General features: G+C 41.4%; 1 protein-coding gene across 1 annotated transcript in view; it reads right to left on the bottom strand.

Moving 5' to 3' along the window:
* The window catches only part of PTH2R (parathyroid hormone 2 receptor), a 1,094,265-nt gene that overhangs the window by 152,041 nt on the left and 928,470 nt on the right, over nucleotides 1–13,754 (bottom strand). The window contains exon 10 of the mRNA XM_069221390.1: nucleotides 4,579–4,673. Within this exon, the coding sequence (XP_069077491.1) occupies nucleotides 4,579–4,673 (95 nt within the window). The remainder of the gene's footprint in view (nucleotides 1–4,578; nucleotides 4,674–13,754) is intronic.

The raw sequence follows: 13,754 nt of genomic DNA, 5'->3' as shown, positions 1-13,754 counted from the left end.
CCTGGGCTCAGAAGCCCTACCTTTCGGGTGACTGGCATGTGATAAAAGCAGTGCTTTGACCTTACCATACATGGTGAGGGCAAAGTCGAATTTAAGCTGTTTGCACTGTTCCTTCAGTCTGCAATGGTAGCCAAGCTGTCATCAGTTTATTTGGGTCACCCAAGGTGGCACAAACAGTGTTTCAGACCCTAGTGACCCCTTTAACTCCCATGCCCTGTGTACCACTGGTACCATCTACTAGGAACTTACAAGTGAGTTTAAGTCCTTGCTAATTGGGGATACGAATTCACACTTATCAGTTTTAGGGAGAGAGCACTGGCACTGGGGCCTGGTTAGCAGGTTTCAGTGCACTATCTGAGTAAAAAATCAGCAGCTAGTAGTCCAAATGGGAGCAAAATTGGGGAGAAGCCTGAAAAAAGGCTGATTTCCTACAGTTTCATTTTAGCAGAAATGCATACTCACATCAATTTTTGCCATGATGAAACATTTAAATAAGACCACTGTGAACAACAGCCTCTCATGTTCTTTTGTTTCCTTGCATTCCCTGTAAGTTTCTACCTCAAACTGACATTCACAATAAATTATTACAGCAAATGGTGTGTAATTATGTGAAACAGAATAAGGACATAGTTTCAGGGAATTCATGCAACAAGCATAGCACAAAATTAATGGGATTTCATGCAAATTACGCTGGCAGATTTTGAATTTCACCTAGGCCTAGTTCTCACACCTAATCAAGGGTTTATCACTGACAGGGATGGCTGCTGCAAACAAGCTAATGCTCACCAGCTTTCTGAACCTTCAAAATCGAATTTTGTTTTCTTTCTTTTACTTTTCCCTTATTTCTATTGAATTCCAACATCACTAATGAAGTGGATTAAAAACAATTAGGGACATAGTGGGTGAAACATTTCTGTAGTATATCCAAAACCAAAGTTATTAAAATAGTACTTTAGCTGCAATTCAGTTTTCCTCTTTAGATCAGCTAAATCCTTGCACAGATTTTAAAAGCTACTCACTGTAGGAACATGGCATCATGACCACTACCTTTTGTACCCTAAGGCCTAGTTAGAGGGGAACTTCTTTAGCATTTAAAAGTAGGAGTTCCAACAACCAAAAGGTTGAAACAGGGGTGTGTCCTGGCTCCCACACTCTTTAATCTATTCCTGGCTGATTTGTTGCTGGCACTTGACAAGTGAAATTTCCATACCCTACGGCTGGAGGGGTTTGTCATTGTCGAGCTTCCTACATGCTGATGATATATTTCTAGTCAGCCGCACTCCAGTGGGCCTGCAACACCTCCTCCACATAGTACAGAAATAACTCTGGTGAAAATGTACTAAGCGTCACTTTTGTCAAGAGACACACCATGTCCATTAACTACAACTGAAAAAGCTATTGGCCTGGTACTGAGGCAATACTGCTATCATGTCAACAAACAAAGATACATATCTAGGGGTAATAGTAGACAAGGAAGGCAAATTTACACGCCATAGGGAAGCATTAAAACAGAAAGGGCTAGCATTGGCAACATCACTAAAGAATCTAAAAGTGAAATTGAAAGGGCCAATGCTGTTCCTTCTTCTCTAGGTACTGCAATCTAAACTCCTAACACTAACATATGGCAGCAAACTCCAGAGGGGCAGGGATGCAAAAATCTTTGATAGCATTCGAGTGAAAGCATACAGAGTAATTTTTAGCCTGCCAGAACAGATCAGGATGGAGTTCAGTCTGTTGAAACAGACCTTGGCACGGCAAGGAGCTTACATCATCTTCTGGGTTAAAATTCAGAGGGCGCCATCTGGCACACTCAACCACTACTTATGGTGGGAGCTACAACAGAGAGCAACATCCCCAGCTAGAATCTACCTTCAAGACTCTCTGGTTAAGACTGGGATAATTGAGCTGTGGGGAGCCATGACCAGTCACTCTATGTTTAAAAAAGCAGTGTGAAAATTGATCACGTTTCAATTGTTGGTGGAAGACATGGGGACCTTCTCTGGAAGAGCTCATGCCTATATGGTCTTGAACACCTGTACTATGTTAGCACCCCAGAAATGCCCAAGTCTAGGTTTTTCCAGGTTTTGTAAAGATCAACTTCTTAAATACCCTGTGGGGCTGTTACCCTGCTCCCTGCACCTCCCCTAATGGCAATGAGTTGATACAACAAAGGTCTGCAGACTATGTGGCATGAACTTGGAAGATCTGTAACACTTGTTGTGTACCTGCAAGGGAATGTTGGAGGAAAGGAAACCTGTGCTAGAACCAATGGGGTATCTGTTTTAGGAGACAGTTAGTGATGGCCTGCTTCACCCCTGGAGACCCTCAACTGATTTGTCAATTTGCAAAGTAAAAATTCTTGCATTGGTGTCTAAGAAAATGTCTTTGGTACCTGGTTCCTGTATTTGGAGCGCTTAAGGTAGGTCCTAGGAAATAAGCAGTCTCTTGCCTCAACATTTGAAGCAACATCCATGTCGAAGCTTGGCATCACCTGCACATGGACCCCGAAGTCAATGGGGGGCCCTTGGCATCTTTTATTTTAAGTGGCTCTAAGGAATGCATAAGACACTTTTGGCTTTTATATATATGTTTTTATGCACTGGAATTTTGGAGCCCTCTCAGGTAGGGGCTTTCAGCCTGCAACCAGGTATAATGGTAGATCTATCAGGTTTTCTTACTACCTAATAGCGCTCCTGATCTAAAAAAAAATAGTTTGAGTCTTGGAGATAATGTTTGTGATAAATGGTTCACGTGGCCTTTTGCACTAATTGACAAACTGAATTTACCACTGTTATTAGCATATAGTGTGAAACAGAAACATCCTAAAAAGTAATATTCTTTCAATTGTATAAGACACTTTTGTTTTTTATATATATTTTTTTGCATTGGCATTTTGGAGCCCTCTCAGGGAGGGGCTCTCAGCCTGCAATTAGGTACAATGGTAGCTCTATAATGTGTTCTTGCTACTTAACAAAGCTCCTGGTCTCGAAAAAAATGGTTCATGTCTACGTGGGGAAGGAAGTTTTAACAAATGTTGGTGTTCCATACAGTCTCAGACTCCCAACATTTTATATGGAACCAGATTAATTTTTTTTAGCTGTGAGCACTTTTTATGACTTGCATTCTATGGTTTTCATGATTGTTTTTGCAATGTGTTTAGGTAACTATGCAATAAAAATAAACTTGAGCACCTTACCAGATGCCACAACATGTGCTTCAGTCCAAAGGTGACATTTAACTATCCTTGACAATGTTGCATGTTTATGCACTCCTTACCATGGCCTTACTGCAAAGATAACTATTCCAATTATGAGTTAGCTAACTCTGTCATGTTTTTAGAGGTGAAAGCACATAACCTTGGACTGGACAGCAGGGCCCCAGTGTGCAGATTTCGAAAACCAACAGCATCAATTTCAAAATAAAACCTCAGATGATTAAATAATATTCCACACTAAGTTATAAATAATGATGGGTGCCAAATTACCACATCATTTTATCAAGGCACTCAGTATGTTTTAATGGAAATTGTATGGAATTACATTTGAGAACATGACATAATCTTTATATTTTATATTTCCCTACAAGGCACCTTGAGACTAATTATCTTGAGTTAGTGAATATATATCGATATATAGATTAAAAAAAAAACATGTGATAGTTTGGGCCAGAATATTAAGGTTTCCTCATCGATCTACAAAACTATATACGTGATAATGACTTTCATGATATTTTTGAGGTAAGTTGATAGAGATAAGTGTATGTTTACTCTTCTAATCTACACATCAACAAATTTTGCCAATATGTATATCATCGACATTTGTAGATGTCGATTTACGAATAGCAAATGTATATTTACCTTTTCATTTATTCTGGCAATGTAGTGATAGTTTACATTTTGGAATACACATTTTTGTATGTCAGTATTTGTTATCTTGATATTCTGACTTACAACATCTAAAACCTTTATGTTTGTAAATATATATGTAATATGTGTTTCATTTTTATTTGCTTGCATAACTTGTAGGAGTGTCTCAATTCTGAGAAAAAATAAATCATGATTATGCAATTGCATACTATTATCATACTTATAAAGTAAGAGTGCAATGTGAATTAGAAATAAGATCTCAGGGTAATGTAAACCACAGACAGCAATATTGGTTAATAGAAAATAGGGCTGATTACCCGCATTCAGCTAATGATTGTGATAAATGGTTCATGAGTGGCCTTTTGCACTTACACTAACAGTTGACAAACTGAATATGCCTCTGTTATTAGGTTATAGTGTGAAATAGAAACATCTTAAAAGAAACAGTTTGCAAAAAGTAATATTCTTTCATTTTAAAATTGATAAAAGAGTAAGCATATGTTTTCTGAAGTATCATTCTTATTAATTCATATTTCTATGGCTCATAAAAAAGGGAACAAGGCCAACCATACACCATTTGGCACAGGCATACAAATTGGCACATATTGAAGAGAAAAAAAACAGTAACAATCTTGCTTCAAGTGACCCAGGTGAAAATACCTTTTTTCAAAAATTGTAAAGAAATTATTTGAAACAAAAAAGACCATGTATACCTGTATTGCTTGCGAGTGTCATACCCAACTGAACTAGATTCCCAGATTTTGGTCACCAAGACCCGCACTGTATTCAGGAACAGAATGAAGTTGAGCTGTGAACCAAGGGTACACAAAATGAAAATTAATGATTGTTACCTAGGATAAATGAAAGATAACTGTATATGTCTTAATGAATAACTTATACCTTCACATTTAGACAAGAGTCTGTTTAAACTTGCCCTTTTTTGTTAATACAGTACAAAACATAATAGCACATAACTATAATGTAATTTGAACACTAGTTGTATGAGCTCTAAGGTCTATGCAAATCTTTCATTAAAAGTTGATAATAAAGATAGAATAAAATTGTGTTGTCAATATTAAAACTGCCCTGACTGTTTCAACCTCATTAGGCTAAAGGTACAGGTAAAAAGTTGAGAGAGCCACTGTAAAGTAGCAGGATGAAATTTGTAAGAACTGTGAAAATGGGTGGCCTTTCTGGAAGTCAGTGGGGTATACAGGCACAGCCACAGGGAATTCATTCTTTATGAAACAAAAATTGCCAAAATTGTAGTGATAAGCGATAAACCTTAGTTGCTGTCTGATATTCTGCCACCCATCATGCTTTGCTTCCTGGAAAAGTGGTCATGTCAGTTCAACGCTAATATCCTTAAGGTAAATTAAGGGGAAAAGGTCTCAGGTAAAGCTATTTCTCAATCATTTTAATCCCTTCTCATTGCACATCATGTTGAACCATTTGTCCACAAAGTGCATATAAAAGTCAAGGTACTGCTGTACCAGGTTGTCCTCACTTTACCTAATAGTTCATACATTGCCAATGATAAAACATTTTTTCTACAATATATAAAAGTGAATAGTGCAAATATATAAAGTTACAGAGACATTCAGGACAACCTTATGCTACAGACATAATATTGTGTGTTGTATTCTGTCTGTATCTTCATTACGTGTTTGCAGCTCTTCAACTGAGGTAAGCTCATCTGAAGGCGTTATTTGAAATCATTCCTAGGAAACAACTGTAATGTTCTAACACTTCTGTGATATTAGCAATTTGCTTTGTGTTGGGTGTTGCAGGAAATCTTTCTTAAATAGCAAAAGTATTAATGTTTGGGTGGCAAAGAATGAGAAAACCATGCTGAGATCACACACTGGTTACTTTGGTCATCTCTTGAGGAAGGTAACTTTGAACTAAGTTGCCAAGTTGTTGCAACAGGCAGTGTGTTGGATTTATTGGTTTAAAAAGCTGCACATGGTGGAAACCAAACTGTGGCATGCATACCATGCGCAGCATGGGTTCACACAGATGTGCAAACGTATCATTTGTGCAAAACATAAGCTTTCGTACTGCATTTTACGGAGCCAGTCTTGAAGATGGGAAGTGGTGTGTGTATGTGTGCTGTGAATGCATCAGCAAGAACATGAAAGGCTATTCATGATTGGTTGACACGTGATGTGGTATATTCTTAATATCACTCTTGAAGCAGTCAGTGGTGCCTTTTGAAGAATATTCATTGTTATGAGAGTATTGGAAGGAAGCTTCAAACATACTGGGAGGCATTGGGAGGAGATGTATTCATTTCTAAATGGAAATTATCAATACTGAAACACAATTTGAAAAGGGTGGGAACTAGGAAATTAGAAAATATTCCAATCCCTATATTGAAGAAATGAAGATAAATATATGGATGTTTAGAATTACTTGGATGATGAATATGAATGAGCAAAAAGGGCACTTGAGGAAAACTATATACCAAATTCTAATGTGGTAGTAGAAAGGCTTAGGTTGTTCCAAAGATCACAAATGCCAGGCTAAAGTGTTGACCAGTGCATACCATGGCAATGTCTGCAAGATTTACATTAATATTTTTTCTTATTATTGATCAATTAATCAATAGGACTAGTAACATATTAATGCAACAAAAGCTTTTAAGTGTAAAATGACTATTCATTTAAAAAGCTGACAATATTGGAAAAAAGAGTGAGAATCAATTTTAAAATTTTTAAGAGCTGATTCATTGAGACTGGAAAGTTGGGGTTTGTGAGAGATCGACAACACTGGGGAGAAGTGCAGTGAATGTCATAAAAAGAAAAGAGGTAGATGCTAATCCAAAAGGAAATGTTGATTAGTTTGGAGCAGGTGTGGGCCTAACTTGTGTAATTCCATGTCCTGCAATTTCATGGCATATGCCACAAAACTTCCAAAAGATTACGCAGAATTACAGAGAGTAATCTGGATTTATTGCTATTTTCTTAGCACAAAAATACTCCCTCATGCCCAAATGGGTGCAAGAATGCATTTTGCGTGAATTAGCACTAATTGCTAAAGTAGCCCCCCAGTGCCCTCACTAAATGTACACTTGGAGTAGGAGTTTCCAACTGATTAGTCCCAAAATGTAGCCCTGTTTTTGGAACGCAAAATGCACACTTACTTCCAAAATGGATGTGAAGATGCATTTTGTGCTAACAAAAATGTGCTAAAATCAACAGAACATAACAATAAGCATGAGTCATGTCTTGCATGCCCTAAATGTCCTTTGCGGTAAATAAAAATGTTTCACTCCATATTACTTTTAATTGCTTGAGCGGATGTAATCATGTTATATTGGTAATTCTGCGAGAAGGCTGGAGGCCCAACAAGGTAAAGCGGACCTTCTTTTCTGCATTTAAACTCCCAAATGTGAAACTTTATTTAAGAAGCTTTTGTCCATTAATAAGACATGTTGCTTTAAAAAAGTTTATCAATTGGGAAGGGAATGGTCCCCGAGACACCTGACACAATTCACATCTGCAGTCACAAACCATTCATGCATTCATTTGTGATTCCTAAAAAGGAGGTTGACGCCCCTTCATAAACCCTTTTATTTATAAATCCAATAGGTGGCAAAATCGCAACACACTTTTTATGATCTGAAAATACTTTTTTGAACCATGCATATTTTTTTCACTGATGAAACTACTATGTGATTACCAAGCTCTTTATCTTGAGGATTACTGACATTTCAGCCAGCTTAAAATAACTCTGGGCCTGATTACGAGTTTGGGGGTCCATGGGTCCATGGGTCCATGGACTGCCATTGCAGCAGCGGCTTTCTGACTGCCATTGGCTTGGTCGTCAGACCACTGTATTACAATGCATGCAGTCTTGTAGAGGAAAGACTGCTGTGATCTTGCTCGCATCAGGCAGCGTAGACGCCGTGGTTCTGAGACAGGCCAATGAGGCCATCGAAGAAAGTGCTTCCACCAGACACATTATGATGTTGCCTTCCACAAAACGTGATTGTGGCCGTCCAACGACCACGTCCCAACAGGCATCAAAAGAGAGTATAAAGGAAGGAACTCACCTGCAGGCAGTGTTGCACATCCTGTGCCACCATGGAGCCAATCACACATGTGTGCCGCTGCTCAGAGATGAAGCACAAAATCATCACCACCGTGGACACAACCAATGTTAAGAACACACGCCCACCTGTATCAGTAAGCTCAACAACAGATTGTTGCGCCATCATCCACATGATATAGAGGTCATGATGCATGGACAAGATACACCTGTCATTGTGTTCTGTGTTGGAATCATTAACAATGAATGATACATCCCCAGCCAAACTCCGCCCCCTTTGGGACACTCCACAATAACACATGTCTGCACATCTTAGTCACAGCGACAGTGAAGTATACAGAACATTGTGTCACACAATAACCATACCACATTAACAACACACATAATTCAAATGACACCCAAACTTTGATCACATGTCATGGACTGTCATCAGATTGAAGACACATATGTATGGATGTGTCATTTCGCACAAACACCCCTCTCATTAAACATCCCTGGAATGGACCCACACATATCACCCACATTGTAACACAATGGAAGGTCAATGGGATACACAATATATTGTGAGTCAAATACCCAAAACGCACAATGCAATCAATATCTGCACAATAGAGATGAGGGCATTAGGAGCACTCATAGAAGGAGGCTGTCTTGGGACGCATCTTACTTTGCACATGCCTTAAAAAACATTTGTACAGGAATGGGCCCTACATGTATCTCAGTGACAAACAATAGTAGAGCCAAGTGACATGCCAATCTGCATAATGTGTAAGTGAAAACATATACACCAGCAACAGCACGGGCCTCACATGTAGATGAAGCAGCGCCAAGGTACACACAACAAAATGGACACATGATCAGTCAAATGTAAAGGAAGGTAGCACAATTGATTATCCTCCATGTGTGACCAAACAAAACTCTAGCTTCCACACATGAGACAAATGTATAATCCATTTCGGGGGACAATTTAAATACCATACATACTGACATTGGCTAACCCAATATGAAATACTTTCCATATCAAACATAACACAATGCAATGACATGCAAATTGGATTATCAAACACATATCCATACAGGGAAAATCTACCCTTGTCCTGGGTGATACCAGCACTGCCCATAAAGTCAGATTTGGCAAACAACAGCAAATGGATCAATCAGGATGAAACACACAACTGTAGGCATACAACACAAGCTACTCAGGAACAACACAAAGGTGGAAAAGTAATGGCAGGACACACCTGTGCACAAAAAATAACCCAGGTTTATTAACACCAAATGATTGAGACCAAAGGCCATTAGCCAGTCCATATTAATCCATGCGCAGTACTGTGCTCAAGCTTGACTCCAATCACTGCCAGGGAACCTCTATAGGAAGGGGCATCAAGTGGGCATGCAGGCACCTCAGGGATCATGCTTAGAATGGATGAGGTTGGATTTGTGATGGGTGGGTTTGGGAGGGGAGCTGTGTCTTTGGAGCAGTGTGCCTCGTCTTTGGTGGAGGGGTATGGGTGCTTACGGGGGCAGGTGTGACAGGGGTGGACTTTGATGTGGAAGGGATGGGTTGGGATATGGGCAAGGGCCTCTTGAGTTTGGGAGGCAGGATTGAGGTAACAGGGAAAAGGGCAAGGTCAAAAAGGAAACTTCCTTTGGGAAAATAGATAGGGTCATCAGAAGGGACTGGGAATTTGGAGGTTGAGAGAGTGGTGGTCTTGTGTGTGAGTGTTGATGCTGCTGGTGTGTGCATGTGTGACATATGTTTGTGTTTCGGTGGTGCCTGCTGTGTGTGTGCTGTGTGTGTGAGTGTGGGCATTTGCTTGACTTGGGAACTGTGAGGTAGAGGTGGAGGTGCAGGGTGATATGGGAGTGGTAGATGTGTGTGTGGCTGTTGGGGTGGTGTCTATGGGTATGGTGGAAATAGAGGATGTGTCAGTGTGTATTGGGGTGGTACCTGTGTGTATGGTAGATGGGATAGATGGTCTCTGGGTATTGTTGTGGTGTCTGGTGGTATGGTGCCTGAGGTGTGTGGGTCTTTGGGTTGTGAGGTGTCTGGGTGTATGGTAGGTGTTATGGCCGTATCGGTGGGTATGATGGTTGTGGTTTGTGGGTCGGTGGGTTGAAGGGGGGTCTGTCAAAATGGTGACTGTTTGGGTGTCTGCTAGTAACTTTTGAGCACTTGTATGCCTGTTTGCCTTGTGGTGCTGGTGGCTATGTGTGCTGCTTGTGTGTGCTGTGGTGGGTGCATGCGGATGTGTCTGTGTGCTTGGGAAAGGTAGGGGAATAGGGAATTTGGAATGGGATGAGGGAGGTGGTGGGAACGATTGTAGGGGGTGGATGGCCACAATCAATGAGGAGGCCAGAGCCTGAAAAGATCCCTGTAGGCCAGACATGTCATTATGAATGCCTTCCAGGTACACATTCCTGATGCAGTTGGATGACCAAATCCTGGATGGCAGCATTCGCAATGGCTGTCTGCCCCACAAAGATACTGTCAGGAGGTCAATAGCCTCCTCTCTCAGGGCAGCAGGGGCAACAGGGGCTGAAGGTGAAGTGCTTGGGGCAAAGGAGACACCCACCCTCTTGGGTGAACAGGCACAGCCAACTGGGTGGGGAGCAGCAGGGAGGGTGGTGAGAGAACTGGGGGTGGTGGACAAAGGTGGTACAGGAGCAGGTCCTGAAGGGTCTACCACCACTAGGGAGTGGCCACTGGAGGTAGAATTTGAAGATGACGAGCTCTATCCTGTGTTCTTCGTCACACTCCCCTCACCCTTGGGCAACTGTGTGGCTCCTTGTCAGAGGTGTCATGGCTAGAGGAACCATGACCAGATGCTTCCCCACTTGGTTCCGCCCTGTATCCTTTGCCTGCTTGAAATGATGCTATAAATTCAAAGAGAAATAGGGTCACTACATGTTTGTGATCACACTTGAACATCAGTGATTAGCAAAATGTATCATGACATAAAGTAGGCCCCAGTAATAAGTTCCACCAAAGCGGCTCCTACATTTACCACACCATATGAATGCATGCCACATGAACTGTCAACAGCTGCCCACAGGAAAATAAGAATCTCAGACAGCTACAATTGTGAGGGCAAAGTGGTGCAACATAGTAACCATTGAACAAGTAGGATACTTAATCACCTTCAATGGTTTGCCTGATCTAGCATACCTCAGTAACCTACTGCATTACAATAGCAGGTGAATGCCAAGTACATTTCCAAAGATCCCACACAAGGTCATGCATACATCTATTTATCACATACACAATACCACAATAATAAGAGATGATGGTCCAAAATCCTGAAATGTTGTTGACAGACGTACTGTAGCCTGAAGAAGGGGTCATGGAATGGCCATTTCACACTGAAAACAAATTAACAATGTTTGCTTCACCATGTGTAAATTGTCATAATGGAGTCATGGAGGTTGTAATAATGCTGCTCAAATATACTACACATCTAGCATGGAAATGCACATTGTAGACAAATTGTGCAAGGTGTCAGAGACATATGTCTCTAAAATCTCCAGCACAATGTATAAGTTGGCCCCAGGGAAATCACCTCTCTTGTATGACACTCACTCCAAAGACATACTCTGGTTGCATCAGTAGTAGCCAATAGTCATTTGAATGTTGGAGAGGCCCATGGATTCTCAAGTTCTTGTAGAAGGCCCATAGCATGTTGCCCAGTGGGCGACTAAATCACTGTCTTATTTTGGTCCAGCAAACCCAGATTTCTATGAATAAATGGATACACACAACCACATATGCTTCCCACATAACTTTGAGTTACTCCATGATGCATGTCAACAATAAGGTAATGAACCTTCCATATTTCACATGTGCAGAACACTTTCTATACGATGCAACATCAATGGACTAGAAATGCACATTGCAGGTAAAAACTGTCATGTCTATTATTGGTACTGTAGTTGAACATGCCAAATGAAATGCAATGATGGGTGAGGACATTTGTGAGTCACCAATCAATGGTGGCACACTCCTGTCTGTGGCACCACATGGAATTACATATGTCCAATTCCAAACACATATTGACATGCACACATATATAGGTGAACACTGAAATCATCCCATGAACACATGTAGACCATGCATGAAACAGCTGTGAAAAAAATTGTCAAAAGTGAAAAGAACATGTGCTAACATGTAGGTACAAGGAATGTTGGCAACAGTGATGTCACACAAATCATGTCAATGGACATTCCCCACTTACTAAGGAACAGTATTGATCTGTGCTTGCACCCAAAGAACAATGTATGCCCTGTCACATGTATGATGGCCACCTTCACATGACAGACAGAAGTGAGGCACCACCACTCGTGACACACTGGAGACAAGTGGCCTCTGGAAGGCAGATGCCAATTTACTCACTTGAGCAAACACATGACTGACAGTGATCCAACACTTAATTTTGTTTGGGCTGTCACACTGTAGAGTTGTGGACTGTTGGGTACAAATTACACTCACAACAACCAACATTACTTGATTAATCACTGTACACAACTATGTGTTGGCCCAGGAGAGCAAATTGTTTTTGGACTGTACTTGGGTCTGTCATAGATCCCTGAGCTAATAGTCAAAGGCACATCAGCATGCACCAACTTCCCTACCTACACAAACAGTTACTCATTTTCTGAGTCACACGTGGCCCATCCCCAATTGTCAGGGGGATATGTATGAAACTAACACATCAACTTGGCAATATGACAGGCAGGAATGTGCCCTGTTCTCACCTCCTTGTGGCTGCTGTTCTCCCCTCAAATGCCCATAAACCTTTAGGTAGGCCACTGCCAGAATGTGGGCCATGAGGGGGGTCTGGCTTAGACATGCGTCCCAACTACACTTGGAGGACAGCCCAAGCTGGACCTCTTAGATCATCCTGGTTCAGCATCTCAGGTCCTCCTACCTTTTGCCGACAGTGGGTGCTCTTCCGGCTGTGGACCCTGTATGGCTTCAAGAGACAAATCAGAAGATTACAAACACAAGTTTTTGCACAAATGGTTGTTTATCAACACACCACAAGTGTAAAGCACACATGCTGATAAGTACAGGGATATAACTATTCACTTTTAGAGATATCTGCAGACTCAATCAAGCAAACAATCATTTTGAAAGCACAACACTATTACCCTTAGGGATGTCTGGGCACTGAGGTTGCTGAGTGTGCGTCGAAAAGCCAGGTCTTTAGTTGCTTTCTGAAGTCTGCCAGGAAGGGTACCATTTGGAGGTGGAGGGGGAGATCATTCCAGGATTTGGGGGTGATGTAGGAGAATGTGCAGCCCCCATTGTGGAAGTGATTGATGAGGGGGACATGTGTGTGTAAGTAGAGTGCAGGTGACTTACGGGAAGATGGAAGTTCAGCAGGTGGTTGATGTAGAAAGTTCCTTGTTTGGGAAGTGCTTTTTAGGCGTGTGTGAGTATCTTGAAATGGCATTTTTTCCGTACAGAGAGGTGTTTGAGGTAAGGAGTGATGTGTGTAAGCTTGGAGAGGTCCAGGATGAGTCTGGCTGCTGTGTTCTGTATTGTCTGAAGTCATCTGAGGAGCTGGAAGATGTAGAGCATGTTGCTGACGTCGAGGCGGCTGTTGACTTTCTGGTGTTCGCTGGGATCTATCTGAAGATTTTGCGGTGCATGTATAGTGTGTGGAAGCAGGAGGGGGTGACTTTGTTGACTTGTTGTTTCATGGTCAGTTAGCTGTCCAGGATTATGCTGAGGTTGCGAGCATGGTCGGTCAGTGTTGGGGTGGGTCTGAGTTCCTCCGGTCAAAAGCTGTGGTCCAAAGCAGAGGTGTTCTTTCTGAAGATCATCACCTCAGTT

Source organism: Pleurodeles waltl, chromosome 3_1, assembly GCF_031143425.1.
Source record: "Pleurodeles waltl isolate 20211129_DDA chromosome 3_1, aPleWal1.hap1.20221129, whole genome shotgun sequence".
NCBI classification, from domain to species: Eukaryota; Metazoa; Chordata; class Amphibia; order Caudata; family Salamandridae; genus Pleurodeles; species Pleurodeles waltl.
This window is presented reverse-complemented; position numbering and strand designations above follow the sequence as displayed.